The sequence below is a fragment of the Sinocyclocheilus grahami genome, unplaced genomic scaffold (genome assembly GCF_001515645.1).
Source record: "Sinocyclocheilus grahami isolate Dianchi unplaced genomic scaffold, SAMN03320097.WGS_v1.1 scaffold53.1, whole genome shotgun sequence".
Taxonomy (NCBI): Eukaryota; Metazoa; Chordata; class Actinopteri; order Cypriniformes; family Cyprinidae; genus Sinocyclocheilus; species Sinocyclocheilus grahami.
In genome coordinates this window covers 2,150,140-2,170,713 of record NW_015505232.1, presented here as the reverse complement: position 1 = coordinate 2,170,713, position 20,574 = coordinate 2,150,140, and the positions used below count along the sequence as shown (strand labels likewise).

General features: G+C 36.5%; 1 protein-coding gene across 1 annotated transcript; it reads right to left on the bottom strand.

Annotated features, from left to right (window-relative positions):
• Window positions 1–11,937: 11,937 nt before the first annotated feature.
• On the bottom strand, window positions 11,938–17,363 carry LOC107583447 (beta-2 adrenergic receptor-like). Its single transcript, XM_016269642.1, has 3 exons — window positions 17,253–17,363; window positions 14,808–16,009; window positions 11,938–12,395 (listed from the first exon to the last, which is right to left on the bottom strand). Exon 2 carries the CDS (start codon window positions 15,995–15,997, stop codon window positions 14,822–14,824), a length of 1,176 nt encoding a protein of 391 aa, XP_016125128.1. The 5' UTR covers window positions 15,998–16,009; window positions 17,253–17,363; the 3' UTR covers window positions 11,938–12,395; window positions 14,808–14,821.
• Window positions 17,364–20,574: the final 3,211 nt, after the last annotated feature.

Sequence of the window (20,574 nt, the reverse complement as noted above, 5' to 3'; positions counted from 1 at the left end):
CAAAGCAGGTATTACACACTTTGTAATTAACATCTGATGCATTTATAAATCAAAAATCATAATAATAATAAAAAAATGTTCCTGAGGGTCCTAGAACTGCGGTCCTGAAACTGCAGCCTCCGGTTGTGCAGGAACACCCTTCTCGCTGAGGCGACGAATTATTACATCCTGAAGGGGGCATTAATGAACCATCATTTTATTTAACTTGACATATAGGAAAAATCTCTCACCTGGACTGTATAGGAGGGCTGCATGATTATGCAAAAATCATAATTGTCGATTATTTCCTTGAAATTGTAATTGCGATTATTAATTATGATTATCACAATTGACATTGAATGATGTTTATACCATTGTTTAATGCAACTGCATGCTGTTTTGTTTATATGAAAATAAACAAGCTGAAAACACTAACTGAAAAATGCTTTTCTATAGTATTAAGCCTCAAATGTCAACTATACATCGGATTGGCTTCTTATTTAAATTATAAAAAAAGTTAAAATATGAATGGTATTATAATGTTACATTAAAACTAAAACAATGGAAAAACCCTTAAGATAACATGTAGAAAGAAAAAAACATATCTTAAGCGTGTAGAATAACGTAAGTGGACTTTGAACGATTAATTGCCACTTTGAACGATTACATAATTGTGGCTTCCATAATTGTAATCGCGATTAGAAATTTGATTAATTGTGCAGCCCTACTGCATAGCCAATTAATATAGGGATTTCTCTCAATGTGAGAAAGAAAGACAGACAGACTAAGATTTAGTTCTAAAGCTGTTGACTACATTCAGGATTTTCATAGGCTGACTGTAAGTACACTATATTGTGCGGGTGCAAAGCAGCTCCACATGCTGTTACATGAGCAGTATGATCACTGATGAAGAGAGCAGTACTCTACTCTGATAAGGGAACATTGTGCTGGAACGACAAGGCTCGTTCTCATGGGCAATCAGACATGTGCTGTATACAGGCTTTTAGGCCTGGGCTCGCTCTCTCTCTCTCTCTAAACATTTTAGAGAAAGCGAAAAGAAGAGTAATTTTCTGGAAGCTTTTTTCCCACTCTACAGCAAACATTATTCTATGTAGCTAAAGTAACGAGAGAGGAAGAGAGGCAGTCTCTTTCATTTTTATTTTTAAAACATCATGTCAGTTCACACTTAAATGCGGTTGTGAAAAAACTTCTAGGAAGCTGACTCCAAAAGAAACATGCTCTAATATTTGAAATTTCACATGTTGAATGTATGGAATAACCAGGCTGGTTTCATATTTGAACTTTCATATGTTGTAATCATAATGTAACTTTTGGGAAAGCTGTTGTTTGAAGGGGAGTAAAAAGAATTGAAATAATTGGTATGTAGACTGAAGTGTGTCATTTTTGTGGCACTACACTCTCAGAGAAAAAGGTACAAAAGCTGTCATTGGGGTGGAAAAGGTGCCACCCCAGGGTCAGCTTTTGTACCTTTTTTTGAGAGTGTAATGTCAACAAAGAAAACTAAAAGAATAATGATTTTTGTTTAAAGAGGTCATGAACTGCCTCTGTCTTTATTTTGTACTGTTCTCTGAGATCCACGTATCAAACAATCTGTTTAACAGACAAAGCAATAGTGACCACGTAATAAAAACAGTTACTCACACTTGTGTGTTGCGATATTACTATCGGATCCAATATAGTCGGCACAGCATCATCTTTTAGTTTCAATCTTTCTGAAAATCCTGCATCAAATTGTGCCTTGTTTGTAAAATGAAGTGAACATAGGACCGAGTTCTTGCACGGTCTGGATCTTTATTAAAAATAAAGTTCATCCACTCTTTCCTAACGTTGGGGGGCGTCTTGTTGTCTTCGGAGCATCTTTATCATTTGGTTTCGTTTTGGTATATGTGTGTGGCTGTACATCCACATATGTAGTTGTTTTTTGGTGTTTGGCTTAGTGTATGAAGTGAACATAGGACCGAGTTCTTGCACGGTCTGGATCTTTATTAAAAATAAAGTTCATCCACTCTTTCCTAACGTTGGGGGGCGTCTTGTTGTCTTCGGAGCATCTTTATCGTTTGGTTTCGTTTTGGTATATGTGTGTGGCTGTACATCCACATATGTAGTTGTTTTTTGGTGTTTGGCTTAGTGTTATGTTAGAATCATTATTATACTCATACCTTTTTGTTCTTTTAATATTTTTGAATTGTTTTTAGCTTAATTTTTTAATTTTTTTCCTTTAAATGTTTTAGTTTTGAAATGTTGTTGTATGCATTTGTCATTTTTATTTCATTTATTTCATTTTCTTAAATGTGTGAATATATATAGTATTGATAGAGTTTTAGCTTTTAGTTTTAATTACTTTTTCTTATTTGTAAGTGGCTTTGGATAAAAGAGTCTGCTAAATGACTAAAAGTAAAGTTTCTGCATAGACCTGTGCATTCGCCTTTCTCGTAAACACTACATGCGTGAATCGGTGGGCGGGGCTAAACAGGCAGTGCTGTAGAAGCAGGTGTTGATCTTCTATTGCACAGGCAGTGTTGTTTAGCCACACTATTACGTCATAGAGTTGTACATTCCACAAGCTGAAAGACTGTTTTGACAGACTAGCTTTAATATGAGCTGTTTTTAGACTAACGAGAAAGTTTTGAGTTCTAAAATTTACAGGATGTTTTTATAGTACAGTGAACGCTTATATGTCAAAAGATCAAGATAATTTTGGTTTCTCAGTTCATGACCCATTTAAAGGATGCTCTGATCAGTCGTCTGATAATCACTTCCTATGCCTCGATCGATGATTTCTTACCTGTCTATAACATAAACCGATCACACTGTGATGACGCAAAAGAGCCTACAGAGTACATCACTTTCATGTGTGATGGTTTTAGAGGTGTTGAACAATTCTCACAATAATTAACAGTTCTCACAATAATAAAATAATATAATTTCAACCTCCTCCAGAGGTCGCATTTGTCAGCCGCATACATCTCATGTCAAATAGCCTAATTTTATAAAAACACTTCTCTCTTTCACTCTTTAAAGAGTGTCTGATAATCACTTCCTATGCCTCGATCGATGATTTCTTACCTGTCTATAACATAAACCGATCACACTGTGATGACGCAAAAGAGCCTACAGAGTATATCACTTTCATGTGTGATGGTTTTAGAGGTGTTGAACAATTCTCACAATAATTAACAGTTCTCACAATAATAAAATAATATAATTTCAACCTCCTCCAGAGGTCGCATTTGTGAGCCGCATACATCTCATGTCAAATAGCCTAATTTTATAAAAACACTTCTCTCTTTCACTCTTTAAAGAGGTCATATGATGCCATTTCAATTTTTCCTTTCTCTTTGAAGTGTTACAAGCTCTTGGTGCATAAAGAAGATCTGTAAAGTAAGATATTCTTTATAAAAGTTAAGAGTCAACCACGCCTACCTAAAACAGCTCGTTCTAACACGCCCCCACATGTCTACGTCACGATGTGGGAAGATTTGCATAATGCCGCCCAAATGTTCACGCAAAGAAAGAAGGCGTAAGTTTTATTCTCGCTGTAGTATTGTTGCTGCCGCCATGTCGTGAAGACGCTGTGTGTTTCATAGTGAAAGTGAAACTACTTTGTTTGGCCTTCCAAAAGAGGATGATATCCGCTTTGTCATGCTGAGGGAATCGCTGAGGGAATACTTCAACTTAGTGCTGTGGATCGCCAGATCGTATTTGACCGTGGACGAAGCGTAGTCCAGCCCGGTGTCATCACATGTGATTGCCGCAAGCCCACCGGCCGCTCCTTCGTCGAATCTAAAGGATTTGCCTCTGATGATTCAAACGCGAGTTTTGAGCAGTGTAGAGTAGCGCTTGTTCGTCATTTCTCCCATCACAAATGCAGACATGGTTTTATGTTTACACGGCGCGATGCAACGCAACGCGTAAAAAGACAGTATAAGTAATTATAATCCGTAATTATGTCCCCACTTGATGCAACAAATGCTTCGTTTGTAATGGGTTTTCATGTTTTTTAATCGTTGTCGGCCGGACAGGGCATCATAGTATGGTAAGGGGCGTAACATTTCCGTCACACGCTTGAGGTATTCGGCCAATCATAACGCACTGGATAGCTGGCCAATCAGAGCACACCTCGCTTTTCAGACCAATGAGCTTTGTAAAAATCGATGCGTTTCAGAAAGGCGGGACATAGAGGAGAAACAATAATGTACAGTATGTGGAAAATAATGTGTTTTTTTTACTTTAAACAGCATAAACACATTTCATTACACCAAATACACAAAATAATGTTATTTTTAGCAACATCATATGACCCCTTTAAAGTAAAGGTGCTTAAAAGGTTCTTCACAGCGATGCCATATACGAACCATTTTTGGTTCCACAAAGAATCATTCAGTCAAAGGTTGTTTAAAGAACCATCTCTTTCTTACCTTTTTATAAAACTTATAATACATTATAATGTTATTTGAAGCTCCAGTTACAGTAACAAGTATGATCTATAGCGCCATGGTAAAAGAAGTCATATTTTACTTGAGCTGTGGGTTTGCGGTCTGAATTGAATGTGATTAGACACATATTGTGTAGCTGTCTTCACTAGCTGTGTGCAAATAAATTAAGCGTTAGCGTTAGTTCTGGCAGGTCACGTGAGTCAAGCTTGTATCAGCTGATTCTCAGCTGATCACATCTACCTATAGGAATATGACACCTATCGCGGAATTCCTATATAAGCTCTATTCAGTATTATTCAGCAGCTTTTCAGCTTGCTCCGGAGCAAATTACCCTCCTCCATCCCCAGCTCCACCTTTCGCCACAGTCAGGACTTGGCTTTCTGATATTCCTTGCTAATCAGACTCCTTTATCTTGAATAAAGTGTTACACTTAAATCAGACTTTATGCTAAGTATCTATCATTTTGACGATAGTGGTCCTGACAGAACTATAGTGTGTTGCTGTGTTTGAAATGCAGTTTTAAAAACCTTCATTTTTTTTAGTTAATTATTATTTTTTTTTTTTTAAGAATCCAAGTTTTGGAGCTCACATAAATCTGACCAAATCACCTGATGCTTTGAAATGTTGCGAAATTTCAGTGATTGGGCGATAAATGCAGTTAATCTCAAACAGATTTAAATACAGTGTATGGTTAAACCTCAAGTGAGTTTTAGAATTTAAGTTAAAATTTGAGTAGTCCCTGAACATATTTTTTGATGTTCTTCTTCTTGCCCCATTCGCGTTGCTTTACCATGTCTTTAGTGTGTGGCTTTAAAGTTTCAAAAAGCCTCTTTTCTCCAATTCGCTAGCAAATTAAACATACAATACAAACAATACAGTCTTATTCACGACAAATGGCTTACATGAGTTTGTCTTTTAATGAATAATTTTAAAAAAACAGTTAATCAGTCTAATAGATCCTCCACTGAAAAAACTCACAAAATCAGTCAAATCGAATACTAAATCAATCGTACAGCAAGTTATTTCAGTGACATCTTTTTTCTAAATGTTTTTTGAGGTTTTGTGTAGCCTCCTTACTATGAAAATGTATGTATTATTTGTAAACTCTACATTTAATATGATAAAACATGATAGAAGACAATAAATAACAACAAATGAGAATGAATGAATGCATTTATAAATAAATAGGCTATAATAATTTATGGGCTGCATTAAATGCCATTTGACATTAAACCTTATTGGCCATTTTTATCTTCGCTTATCTATCCTAAAAGCTGAACAACTGCTGGTCAGGCTGGGAGACCAGTGCGACCATCTTAAACCAGCTAAAACCAGCCAATCATCATAGTCTAACATTGACATTTCTAACCTATGTTAGTACATCTGTAGCATAACAACTTCTAGTTAGCTAGTCCCTAACGCCGGTAAGCAGGTTACCAAATGTATGTTTTCTGAATATTTGACCTCATTCACTGTTTTGGGTGCTATTCAGTCGATGCTCAATGCTAATCCAGAAAGATGGTGTTACGGACTCTGCTAGATTTGAAAGCTGTCGCTATCTATTATGCTGTTTGTATTTTCTTGTGATTCAACACTTGGCCTATTTTAATAGCAGTCATGTCAGGGAATGTCGTATGATGCTGGAGGAGTAGCATATGCTAGCTCATGATTAATGCTAAAACTATAATTTTTGCTTTCTTTGTAGAGTGCATTCGTAATAAACTCTTTTGCTTTGAAATTTCGAGGATGTGGACATTATGTACGAGCATGACACAAATTAATTCAAGACAAACTGGAAAAAGTCAAGGAAGTTTCTCGTGGAAACATTACTCAGTGATATCAATGTTTTTTCTCATTAATTTTCAGATGAGGAAAGATCCAAATGGCTGCAGTGTTGAGAACGGAATGCCAGCATACTGCTTTCTGCATACTGAGCAGATTGCATGTACACTGTATACTGCCAATAATTTAAAAAAAAAAAGAGAAATGGTTCTCATCGTATAATTTACTATATCGTTTAGTTATTCTAATTCATTTTATTTGATCTTTAGATTATTATTTTTTTTTCTTGATTTGCATTTTAAGCAGAATTTCTGTAAAGCAATCAGTTAAGGATAATTCAAATCAATCAAATAAAAGATATTGAAAGTCATAGATGATTTTACTTAGTTCATTCATCACACATGAAATGGAAAGTCATAGCAAGCACAATTGTATTGTGTATTTTTGCACAGTACTGCATATTTTGCAAACATTTGCATAATGCACATAGTATAAATTGTAAGGTAGTTTTCCACTTCAAACACACTGTAAAACAAAATCTGTGACATTTACGGTAAAATACCGGCAGCTGTGGTTGCCAGAACTTCACCGTAAAAAATATGGTAGCAACATTTTAGGTTTTACAGACTTAACTTAAATTCACAATAAAATGCAGTATTTCATTAACTGATGTAATGTTAATAAACAAACATATTGAAGTACTAATATCTGTTTTGAACCATTGTAATGCACTGATAACCACCAAAAACTGGTGGTGATGAGAAAGTCACATGATGAACCAAAGCTCATCACAAACAGCTTTTCTACGAGCTGAGGAGGGCAGTACTTATATATAGAAGGGGCACAGTATCATTCACACAAACATTAAACACCATCATGGTGACATACATGATACTGAAATAATGCAATAAACATTAATTTAACAACATTAGATGTAAAATTAAACACTAATGTACACAACTGATAAGAAAAAACTAAGAAACAAATATGAAGTGTCATGCAGGGAATTCTGGGAGTGTCAATTTACGGTTTGTCACTGTAAATTATACAATAACTTTTTATTTTTCACTTCCAAAAAACTTATTTTTAACAGTATTTTACTGTAAAATTACATTAAATGTAATTACATTTATTCACTGAATATAGTATGGAAACTTACTGTTAACCAGTTAACAGGTTTTTACTGTAGCATTTTTACAGTCTTTTACTGTTAAAATCACAATCATTTTTTACAGTGCATAGCACATATCACATTTTTTATGTTTTTGAAAAGCCTATCATGCTCCCCAGAAGCTGCATACAGTAAAAATAGTAATATTGTCAGTTATAGTAATATTATTGCAATTTAAAATAATTTAAAAAACGGTTTACTATTATGTAATGGAAACATGATCCTTCAGAAATCATTCTAATATACTGATTTTCTGCAAAAAAAAAAATCTTAATATTATCAGGGTTGAAAACAGTTAATATTTTTGTAGAAACCATGATACATTTTTTCAGGATTCTTTCATGAATAGAAAGTTCAAAAGAACAGCATTTATTTGAAATAGAAATATTTTGTAACATTATACATGCATTGTAACATTTCATAAATGTATGAAATAATAAATAGTATGAGTAAAATGGTAGTATGCCATTTCAGACTTGACTTAAATATCAAATCCTGTGTTCCGTCAGCAGGTGCTTTGTTCATAGTAAACAACAGTAGCATAATAGTCTCATTTGCATGAACCTTCTGCGGAAGGTAAAAGTTAATTTGCAGGGAAAAAATATTTATTTTTTAGATCAGGTCCTCATATTGATTGACAGTGTTAGAATCAAGTTTGCATTCGGGTTTTTGCATCTCATTTTGAAATAAAACCTCGGAATACTAATTTCAGACCGATGTGTCAGAACAACATCTTCAAAAGACTGATGCTGCCATTTCACACAATGTTCTGACCTTTTGTGAGTGTGCAGTTAATTACAGTGCTTCCACTATTTGAATAGTTGTGAAGTTGAGCTTCATCAAAATAATACACAGGACATGACGATGACAAGCAGAAAGAACAGACCAATTAAAATGACTCAGTTCCACTGTTAAGGCATTGATTACAATTCATTAAGTATGAAGATGCATGAAAAAGACACTACTTTGAACATGCTGTACCTGAATTTTTGTAAATATCTTATGAAGTGCATGCAATCTGTTTCAATTTTCTGGACAAGGATTTTCCACTAGGATAAAAGTTACAGACGGTCAGGATCAAAGAAGTGAGTAAAGGCGACTCACAGTTCAGAAGATGAATGGGAGCTTGTCCTCACTGCCAAGCGAACTGATGCCACGATGCATTAACATTTGATCAAAACGCCAACATCCCAAACCAAACTCTCAGACTTGCAACCGTTCAATGTCAAGATTTGTTTGGCCAGAGTTGAATATTTAAAAGCCATAAGCTTTGGCTCGGTGTTAGACTGGGCTGTATGCTTGATGTTAAAATGTGTTGAAATCTAACAGATGCTCAGATGTGTGATGCAAGACAGCCAGAGAAATATCAAGCTGACCCACTCCAGAGTTGTGTAGGGTCTAAAATTAAAGTGCCCCTATTATGCCATTTCCAATATTGCCTTTCATGCAGTGTGTAAGCTGTATGTGAATGTAAATTATCTGCAAAGTTGTAAAGCTCTCCCAAAATAAAGAATCGACTCTGAACAGCTGAAACGAGTCGTTAGTAATTCGAATCCTACTTCCGTGACGGCTACACGTCACAGGGTAACACATTTGCATAACGCGGGCCTATGTTTTACGTTGGCCGGCCATGAACAACTTGACCCCACCCACAAACACGTCATTCTACCGACGACTGCTTCTCTAATCTCGGGGAGTTCAAGGCGGGATTCACAAAAGGCTTGCTGTTAAAAGTTGGATCAGTATCCTGTTTATTTGGACCAGCTGCTCCACTGAATCACAACCTGTAAGTATGATAAATAATAGATGTTCATATTTTCTATAGAGCGTTCAAAATACATAACTATTGAAATAGGCGTATCATTTCCGACACGCCCTGTACGCTGTAGACCAATCACAACAGACTAAGCCATCTGACCAATCAGAGCAGAGCAGGCTCCCGGAAAGGCGGGGTTTAGAGAGACTGAATCTTTGAACTGCTTCGAACGAATCGTTTGACACTCGCTGGAAAATGAGGTGATATTAAATGCATATTTTGAGAAAACGAAAGCGTTTTTTTGACCTTGCATGCATGTAATCCTATTGTAGGAGACTCCCAAAACAATATTAGGAACCGTAAAAATGGCATAATAGGGGCACTTTAATGCTTTGCCACACCTGCTGATGGTGGGTAATCTGAGAAAAATTCCCATAATTATTTCCTTCCAGTCATGAAACTGCAATTTGGATTTTTTGAGAAAAAAAAAAGGAATTACATGTCTGTTTTTAGGCAGTCATTCTGGTGGTTTATTACAAGTTTGGAGGTGTTTACTTTAGTAAACAGTTTGATTTTTTTTTTTTTTTATGGAAGCTTGTTTCCGCTATGGAATAAGATAAATATTAAAGATAATTTAATTAATAAGATAATATAATTAATAAATAGGCAATATAAAGATAATTGCGACTTTTATATCTCACAATTCTGACATTACATCTAATAATTCAGACTTTTTCTCAGAACTGCGAAATATTAAGTCAGAATTGTGAGATATAAACTGAGAATTGCGAGATATAAACAAAGCAGGCTCCCGGAAAGGCGGGGTTTAGAGAGACTGAATCTTTGAACTGCTTCGAACGAATCGTTTGACACTCGCTGGAAAATGAGGTGATATTAAATGCATATTTTGAGAAAACGAAAGCGTTTTTTTGACCTTGCATGCATGTAATCCTATTGTAGGAGACTCCCAAAACAATATTAGGAACCGTAAAAATGGCATAATAGGGGCACTTTAATGCTTTGCCACACCTGCTGATGGTGGGTAATCTGAGAAAAATTCCCATAATTATTTCCTTCCAGTCATGAAACTGCAATTTGGATTTTTTGAGAAAAAAAAAAGGAATTACATGTCTGTTTTTAGGCAGTCATTCTGGTGGTTTATTACAAGTTTGGAGGTGTTTACTTTAGTAAACAGTTTGATTTTTTTTTTTTTTTATGGAAGCTTGTTTCCGCTATGGAATAAGATAAATATTAAAGATAATTTAATTAATAAGATAATATAATTAATAAATAGGCAATATAAAGATAATTGCGACTTTTATATCTCACAATTCTGACATTACATCTAATAATTCAGACTTTTTCTCAGAACTGCGAAATATTAAGTCAGAATTGTGAGATATAAACTGAGAATTGCGAGATATAAACAAGAAATTCTGAGAAGACAAGATGGAATTGTAAGATATAAACTCTTAATCACAAAAAAAGTCAGAATTGTGAAAGAAAAAGTTGCAATTAGCTTTTTTATTTTTTATTCTGTGGTGGAAAAAAACAGAATTTTGAGATATAAACTCAGAATTCAGAGAAAAGGTTAATTTCAAGATATAAACTCAGAAATGCAGATCGTAAACTCGGATTTGCAAGAAAAAAACGACAGAATTCTGAGACTTCTGACATTTTGTGATCCTGAATATTTCTCTCGCAATTCTGATATTACGTCTCATAATTCAGACTTTGTTTTCTCAGAATTGCGAGATATAAAGTCAGAATTGTGAGATATAAACTCACATATTCTGAGAAGAAAAGACAGAATTGTAAGATGTGTAAGGATGGTTTTCCTACGGTGGTTCAGGCTGTAGGATTGCCGAATGACTAAAGAAACGTTATCAGCACGATGGTATAAAACTGTACATTTCTAGTCTATTACCACCCACTGACACTTATACCAACGACGGAAATAAGCGCAGTTAGAATAGCTACATATGTGGGAGAGCGTTGCTATTGTGTGACTATTGTATTGCAATAGGTAGCACTTTAAGATGAACCTTGAATCAAGACTAGTTAGCACATAATTAATAATTGAAATGGTTTAATAACAATATTTTGTTATGGTTACACTTGAATTGGTTACAAAATAGATGAAGGATGGTAAAGCATAGTTAATTGTACCCAACATGTAAAATATTACCTGAGAGAAAGAGATAGAGAGAGGAAGAAAAAGAGGGAGAGAGGGCAGAGACCCAAGAAGAGAGGCAGCCAAGAAAAGACAGAGGAACAATTACAGTCCTCTTTTATCCCTTCCTTGACCATGTGACTAAAAACCAAATGTGAGACATTCAAACTGACCAATCAGCAGATTACAACTTCACCCACTGGGCAAAAGGTGTGACAATTAGCAGACCCCCAGTGTATACACATGTTGGCCTACAGGCCTTGATCACTATCAGCACCTCTGTGCCTTCAGGAATGCCAAATGGCCCTTTTGTTACTGAAGATAGGTTTGGGACAGGAAAGCAGAAGTCTTTGATAATTTTTGACCTTACAGATGTAAACTCACAATTGCAATTGTATTACTTTTTATTTCTTGCAATTCAAAGTTTATATTTTGCAGAATTGTGCGAAAAAACAAAAATCACAATCACCTTTTTTATCCCATGCCGGAAACAAGATTCTGTACCTTTTGAAGCTCTTTGCATTCATGAAGAAAATATCTGATCTAACTAGATGACTCGACTCAAGGGCAGCACTACAAACACCACAGTTGTGCATGTGCTATATTCCATAATTATGTTTCAAATAATGTTTCCGGCCAATGGAGACATTCTCATTTATTTATTCACCAAAAGACATTTTTACTCACATTTTGGACATTGATCATACGCATTATGCATTTCATTTAATCTCTGGGTAGTGATTGAACTGGAAAAAGGAAAAAAAATAAATAAATCTCCACACAACAATTTTATTTTTTGATGCTTTGTGAGGTAAAAAGATAACAGTTTAAGACTTGAGTTTCCAATTTCACTCTGTTTAAAGTTCAAAAAGCTGTCACTGAGTAATTGTTTTTTATGTCACGGTTTGTTCTCGATATAATTTTTCTGCTTTGCTGCTCTTTACCTAAGGATCTGGCTGTTTTGCCTGTGCACATGGTTTAAATGTAATACAGTCAAGGTCCAGTTGAAAAGCATGATGCTCGAGTACAGTTAATTCTCTTGAAAAGCATAGTATCTGTTTGCCATCTTCAGTGGCCCTGTGGGAGGAAAATAATTATGAAATCATTAGACATTTGAACTGGAAAAGAACAGACAGCTGGTGCTTGTGTTTTTGTGTGCTCTGGTACATGTATCAGTGCGTTGTTGATGCACAATATGTATTTTTCTATCATCGCACGTCTTGAGTGACATCAGAGGGATTATGCTGAAATGTTTCTCAGATGTGTTTGCGTCTGCAGTGTCTCAAAGGGTTCTTTTCAATCATCATAAGTACATGAGATTCACGTACACTACTGTGTCTAATCCCCTGCAGCATAAGATGTGTGTTCTTTATTAAAACAACCACGAACTGAACCATAATTCTGATCCAGACCTGAACTATTATGCCAGATTCTGCTGTGTGTGTACTGTACTGCTCACTTAGTTTTTCACTTGTTTTAATTAGTAGTGCTTGCTAAAGCCATTCCCAGGGTTAGGGGTTTAAAGAGACATGAATGATATCTAAAATCATGCAGCATGTTGGAGGTGGGATATTTCTTTTCTACGTGATTGGACTTTTTTCATTGCTCCAGGGGGTTAATAAAGGCAAATCAATGCATTTGTCTAAGAAAACTATCCATATTTCAGACTTTATAAACTGTAATCTCTAGCTTCCGCTAACTGTCGTACGTGCGTTCACGAGAGTGGTGTCCAGCGGATCACGCAGGACGTAGGCATAGCATAAGTTCCGGTGAGAATATGCTAGTCTCGCGAGAACCAAGATTTGTTCACAGCAAAGGAAAGCCAGTCTTCTCTTGGCTTATATCGAAATCCTCTGACCATTTGCGTTTACAAATCCTCGTTTTGTGACTGGCGTTTTGTTTTGCTCTCTTCACTACGCTTCTGCATTCGTCACCTTGTTCGCCTACCTCATCCTCTGGAACGCCATTCTTTCATGAACGCACATACAGCAGTTAGTGGAAGCTAGAGATTTACGGTTTATAAATGTTTTCTGACACAAATGCATCGATTCACTTCAGAAGGCCTTTATTAATTCTGTGTGGAGCACTTTTTATGATGGATGGATGCACTTTATTGAACTTAAAAAACTAGACCCCCTTCACTGTCGTTATAAAGCTTGGAAGAGGCAGGACATTTTTAAATATGTCTCTAATTGTATTGGTCTGAAAGAAGAAAGCCGTATACACCTAGCTCGAGGGTGAGTAAATCATGGGGTAATTTCATTTTTGGGTGAACTATCCCTTTAATATTATTATTATATTTTGCTCATTTCTAATTTGACTAAATGTGACCATAGATTTTTTAGTTTGAATTAAAATGCTGATTTTTTTTTTTACATTTTTAATTAAAATCTAAATGTTTAATTACATTTTAATTTGAATTACACTAATCATATTTGTTTGAGTCAGAGGTATTAGTTCCTGTGTTGGGTCAATGCCATTCATCAAACAGGACGTTCAGTGAGACATCGAAATGCTTCAAACTGAACGTGAGAATGATAAGCTGACTAACCGCATTCTCCTCCCACATGGAAATGGTAGGCGTGGGAGTTTCTCATATGTGGCTTTCTCAAAGATAATCCTGATTGTTAGAGTTTTTGTCTTTAGTATCATCTAAGTACTTTTAAAAATTAAAGATCATATACTGATTGGTCTAGGTGATCTAAAGGAAATGCAAGCACTTAACCACAACCACTAATGAATGCATTTAATATAATAAGTCCTCTCTGGTAGACAATTTCTCTCTTTTTTTTTCTGCATTTCATTTTTGCTCTAGCTTGAAACATGGTATTGTGTATGGCTGGCTCTTATGGTAAATTGCTTTCAATGTTCCTTGCGTTGGATAAAAGCATCTGTTAAGTAATCTTTATTTTTTTGAGCGTTTATACAATTCAGATTGTTTCAAAGCAGCTTTACAGGGATAAACAGGAAAATAATGATTCAAAGATGAAAACAAAGATCAATTCTGCTGTAAAGCATCTCTAAAAAACAAGTGTCAAGAATTATCTGGAAAAATGTAATCGTGGTCCGTGGACCCCAAGGGAAAATTTGAGCCTTGAACCAATGCGAAATTAGTGTAAAAATAACATTTTACAGATCATTTGATTAACCATTGCTGTTGGCTTTAGTACAGTGAAAATGTAAATTCCAACTTGATTTGTCAATTTTATTAAAGGTTTAATATCCTGCTGTTTCCTCTGACAGTATAAGGGAGTCTTAAATATATATAGCTGCTTCACAACTCAATGCCATTATGCTATGTGTTATGAATGGTTGCCAAAGCGTTTAGCTATGTGGTTTCTAAGGTGTTCTGAGTTGCTGTGCAGCTGCTAGAGATTCTAAGTGGTTTCAATGTCCATCCTTAAGGTCAAAATCCAATCACTTAGATAAATAACAGACCTCAGCAACTTGCATGGTTTGAGGGATCATTCAAATTAAAGATGCACTTACCTTTAACATCTCTGCTACATTGAGTCATTGTGAGGCTGAGTTTCCATCTCTTCTTCTTTGAAAACTGTACACGTGTCAGAGCAAATGCTCCCACCCTTTGCAGATGGATCTTCATGACCTAAGCGATCCATTTTTACAGAACCGTTGCTTTGGATGCATGAGCTGAGGGTCCATAGATGTTTGTGCACTGTGTTGCAATTTAACCGCTTGAGTTTTTTGTACCCTAGAAGATTGAGGAAGGCAGTGCGATACTCAGGACTGTGGCAGTAGATGATTGGGTTCAGGCCCGAATTGGTGTAGCCGAGCCAGTTCAACAGGAGGAACACATCCTGTGATGGCACTAGAGGATCAAAAACCTTGATGATATTGAAGAAAAAGAAAGGCAGCCAACAGAGAATGAAGGTGCCCATAATAATCCCCAGTGTCTTGAGGGCCTTGTGTTCTTTCACGACATGCCTTGTTGACCTCCGGCTCAAATTATGCATCGTTTCACCTGGACTTTCACAAGAGTCTTCTGTGCATGTGCTCAGAAAGCGGAGTCTATTCTTATCGATGAGTTTCAACTGTCTGGTCGCAATGACGAACACCTTCCCGTACACAAACACCATAATAACAAGGGGCACGTAGAACGACACCACAGAGGAGAAGACGGTGTAAGTCTTGTTCGTATGGAAATCACAGCATTCTGATTTATTGTAACATATTTCTGCCTCCTTGTAATTTGCACGAGAATAATGGTTCATGATTGGCACAAAGGAAACTAGGGACGCCACCATCCACACCGTGCAGACGATGTAGCCAGCTCTGCGCTTCCCAAGGAGGACCTTATGCTCAAAAGGTCTTGTGACTGCAACATAGCGCTCAACGGCGATGACACACAACGTCTCTATGCTGGCCGTGACGCAAAGCACATCCAGGGACGTCCACAAGTCACAAAACATATCGCTTAAAAGCCATTTCCCACTGACCACTATGCTGGCGCCCAAAGGCTGGACCACACAACCCATGATGAGATCCGCAAAGGCCAGGGAGATGATGAAGACGTTGGTGGTGGTGTGGAGCAGAGGAGTGCGAACGATAGCCAGGATGACCAGCAGGCTCCCAATCACGGTGAGGAAAATGACCAGCGCCAGAGGAAGAATGAGCAGGGGCTGTGCATCATAAACCAGGCTGGAGCTGTTGGTGCTCATTCTGAGAGGAATCTTTCAGGGAAAAAAGAGAAATGGACACAGGATTGGTAAATCCCAAAGTGCTGGGTTAATGTCCTCCAAGAAGCAGGTTCCAGGTGACTTCACATTGAAGAACAATAACGGAACTTTTCCACCAGTGAGAAGGAGATATCAGCGGCTCACTCATTTCAAAAGTTTATAGGCTTTACAGACGAGATATAATTGCATGCATACCCACAGACTGTAAGTTAACTAGCTGGGCAAGACTTTTATTTGTTTTCGTGCACGAGGAGGAGGAGTTAGGAGAACTGTGTTTTCGCATATAGATATGAGAGACTTTTTAATAACTTCCAAGATCACATAGCTCCTTATGACTCATAATACTTAATTTGTGGCATGGTTTTATTGTACTATTTTATTGATATTTTGAGCTGTTTGCATTATTGCTGATGTTGCTAATTGTGAACCTATATAACTTCACAAAAACAAAGCTGTTGCTGGCAACTCATTGCAAAATATGTTTTTGCATATTGAAATGAAACAGACCGATGCGGAAAGTTTCATGCCTTTGTGAAGTAATAAAGCAATTTCAGCCAGCTTACAGTCATTTGAGATGATCAAATTCCTCCTCCTGGCCCATAATGCATTATTTGTGCCATATTTTAACCATTTTATTCTATTATTTTCTTGATGATTTCAGCTATTTCCATTATTGCTGATATAATTTAATTGTTTAATTTAATTTCAGCCAGCTTACCCAGACTTCTTGTCATAGCAGATTATCCTCCTGACCCATAATGCATTATTTGTGCCATATGTTTAACTTTTTAATGATTTTATTGTTGTATTTGATTGAAATTTACGTCTGTTTTCATTATTGCTGTTCCCATTTTATTGTTTATACACTAATCTGCATTTTATGCAATATAACTTCACAAAAACAAAGCTGTGGCTGCTACGAACATATTTAAAAATACATGTGTACATAACGAAATGAAACAGAAATGGAAAGTTTGATGCCTTTATGAAGAAACAAAGCAGTTTCAGCCGGCTTACCCAGAATTCATGTCATTTGAGATGATCACATACCACCTTCTGACCCATAATGCATTGCTTTTCGCTAATGTCATTTAATTGTTTACACACTACTCTGCACAAAACAAAGCTGCAGCTGCATACTTATTCCAAATGACATGCTTCTGTGTTGAAATGAAACAGACCGACATGGAACATTTGATGCCTTTATGAGGTAATAAAGCAATTTCAGACAGCTTACCCAGAAAGGAACTTCCTCTCTCAAATCATCTTCAATAATTTATGCTTGTCGGCAAGTTAACCCTTCTTCAAAATTCTTATCTTCCATTATCGTGCACTTGTTCTCCGTGCACCTTCCCACGCCTCTAAATTTCGATGTGAACAAAGTGTTCCGAAGGATGCAGGACGTGTGGTTTGCGGCAGGCACCGAATTGTCAGCTTCCTGTGGTAGAACTTTGTTGTGATGTATTTTGTTGAAGTTGTTTTGTATTTCTGATACGTTTCATAGCTCTTGGATCAGCCAACGCATTGCCCTGACCCTATTTACACTTAATTCCAGAATGTTGCTTGTTTCCTGTGTTGTTGCATCTCAGTTTTGGTTTTGTTTACACTGAATTCACAGCATATAGACGGTCATGCTACAGTGCAGTTCTGTTTGTCAGACAGATTAGCCATCATTCATTTGCATCCCTCTGGCAGTTCAAGCAAAGCTTGACAAAGTTTCACAACATTTCATGACGTTTGGTTTACTGCTGAAAACGACTGACTGTTTAATAGGAAAAATATTAGAGTGGCAGATTGTTTGTCAGGATGTCCATGTTACTAAGGCTACTGAAATTGTCTTAATTGCTCAAGGCGAGTAAATCGTACAGAAAACTGACAAGGGAACGTGTTGAACGTGTCATTTGCTATGTATTCTTTGATTTTGGTGTGTTTTTAATTCATATGATGACTGTACAGCACACTAGCTTGAAATTGATGGACTGTAGCCTCAGGAGAAGTTCATCGCTCACAATTTTACACACATACACGGAGAGCATGTTTGCTTCACTGGCTCGCTTTGGCTCTCCGATGATAACTTAAAAAAAAATTCAGAGTCTTTCTTGCAAATTGACACGCATGAGGGAAAAACTACAAATTCTTGGCGAAAATTGCATCGCCTTAAGTGGTAGAGATTTATTTATGCTGTGGGCCACCATTAGCTCAGGAAAGAGAGAGCTTTCTGTCATAGTTGCTGTGTAACACTCATTCCCGTTATCCCAGAGTGCTCTGGGCCGCTTACTGAATCTACTGAGATTTACAAACCGTGCTTGTTTCTGGAATTTAAACCATTGCTGTCAGACAATTTAGTGGGTTGACAGAGATATTGTCTTCCATTGCACAGGCGATAAACAAAGGCTTTCATTTGCCTAAGACATTGCTGCCCATGTTGGCTCATCTGTGATACGACAAAAACCTGGACAGCACGTCTGTGCAGGTCCAGATAATCTGCTGTAAACACTAAGCTGATTCTTAGTTTTGAGATAACACAGTCTGACCAAACACACTGCATTTCCAAGATTATTGACAGTTCAATTCAGAGAATTTTTTCAAGACACACACAGTGTTGGGGGTAACTCATTACAAGTAATGCAAGTTACGTAATCGGATTACTTTTTTCAAGTAACTAGTAAAGTAACGCATTACTTTTTTAATTTACAAGAAAATATCTGAGTTACTTTTTCAAAAAAGTAATGCCAGTTACTTTGTTTTCCCATTTATTGACTGACAAGTCTCCTGTCCCCATGTTGGGAGAAATCGGAAGCACAGAGGGATTGTGTGCGCTGTGTGAACATGATGTTACTGTAGTTCTAGACTAAATATGAATGTGCATTAATTCATCCCACTCACAAAAAACAGATTTAGTATTCATCAAAATGAATTAAAACAGTTAAATGCAAACTCAGAATATGACGCAAACTTGCAATAATTAAATGTTAAATAACACAGATGTATCTAATCCCATTTTATTAACCAATGTCTTTGCTGCTGACCTTTGATGATCCAGTTCAACCATACTAATAAGCAAAAATGACTTTAGATAAACTAACAATTGTGCTTTGTTTTTTGTATTGCTGAAGAGTGTTTCTTCTCCTGTGTTCTACTGTACAGACGTGAATTTACTTTTGCTTCAGCCTGAGGTTTATTCATTACACTTTTTGGTGTGAAAGGGCTTTTATATTTGCTATAAATAGAACTTCTTATATTAAAAACAATCAAGTCCTGCTTATATTTAAAAAGTAACGCAAAAGTAATATAACGCATTACTTTCCATAAAAAGTAACTAAGTAATGTAATTAGTTACTTTTTTAGGGAGTAATGCAATATTGTAATGCATTACTTTTAAAAGTAACTTTCCCCAACACTGACACACACACACACGCACACACACACACACACACACACACACACGAGATTTGTTTGCTGGCATTATCTGTTTCCAGAGATGGGCACTCGAGTTAGTGACTCGGACTCGAGTCACATTTTTATAGACTTCAGACTTAACTCAGACTCGACCTGAAATGACTCCAGGCTCGACTCGACTCGAGTAAAAGGACTCGTGAACATTTTTCACAACATTTCAAAAGAAAAATGTAGGCTAATTATAATTGGGAAAATTGTTGTTAGATGGCTAGGACTTAAACTTTGAAATTGCTAGTTATCTTTCTTTTCTGCTCCAGATGAGAACGTTTTGATTATTGTGGCTACATTGTTTTTAGATAATGCTTTTAAGTAGGCTAAAATATTAAAATAGTATAGATTTCAGGAGGAAAACTCTGAACAGAAACATTGTTTTTCCTGTCACATGGCCTCACATGTATCTAAATGTAAAAATGTAATCCATGTAAAAACTTGGAACTTTAATTGAATACCCCTGACTTATATGATAAAGAAATGCTTTATTTGTATGGTTTTGTAATATCTGTGTCACATATTTCCTTGTGTGTCATGATAGATCGGACTCTTATTATAGAATTTCAATTCGTTTTGAACATGGTAATGGATTAAAACATAGCCTATAAATAATATCTTAACTTCTTAATCTTTTTTTTTTTACAAAGCAGATTATAGAATATGTATTTTGTCTTGACTCGGAATAAAGACTTCAGACTTGACTCAGACTCCAGCGATAAAGACTTGAGACTTGACTCAGACTCCAGCGATAAAGCGATAAACCTTGACTCAGACTCCAGCGATAAACACTTCAGACTTGACTCAGACTCCAGCGATAAACACTTCAGACTTGACTCAGACTCCAGCGATAAACACTTCAGACTTGACTCAGACTCCAGCGATAAACACTTCAGACTTGACTCAGACTCCAGCGATAAACACTTCAGACTTGACTCAGACTCCAGCGATAAACACTTCAGACTTGACTCAGACTCCAGCGATAAACACTTCAGACTTGACTCAGACTCCAGCGATAAACACTTCAGACTTGACTCAGACTCCAGCGATAAACACTTCAGACTTGACTCAGACTCCAGCGATAAACACTTCAGACTTGACTCAGACTCCAG

Coding starts and splice junctions, on each gene's coding strand:
- LOC107583447 (XM_016269642.1), bottom strand. CDS start 15,997: ATGAGCACCAACAGCTCCAGCCTGGTTTATGATGCACAGCCCCTGCTC.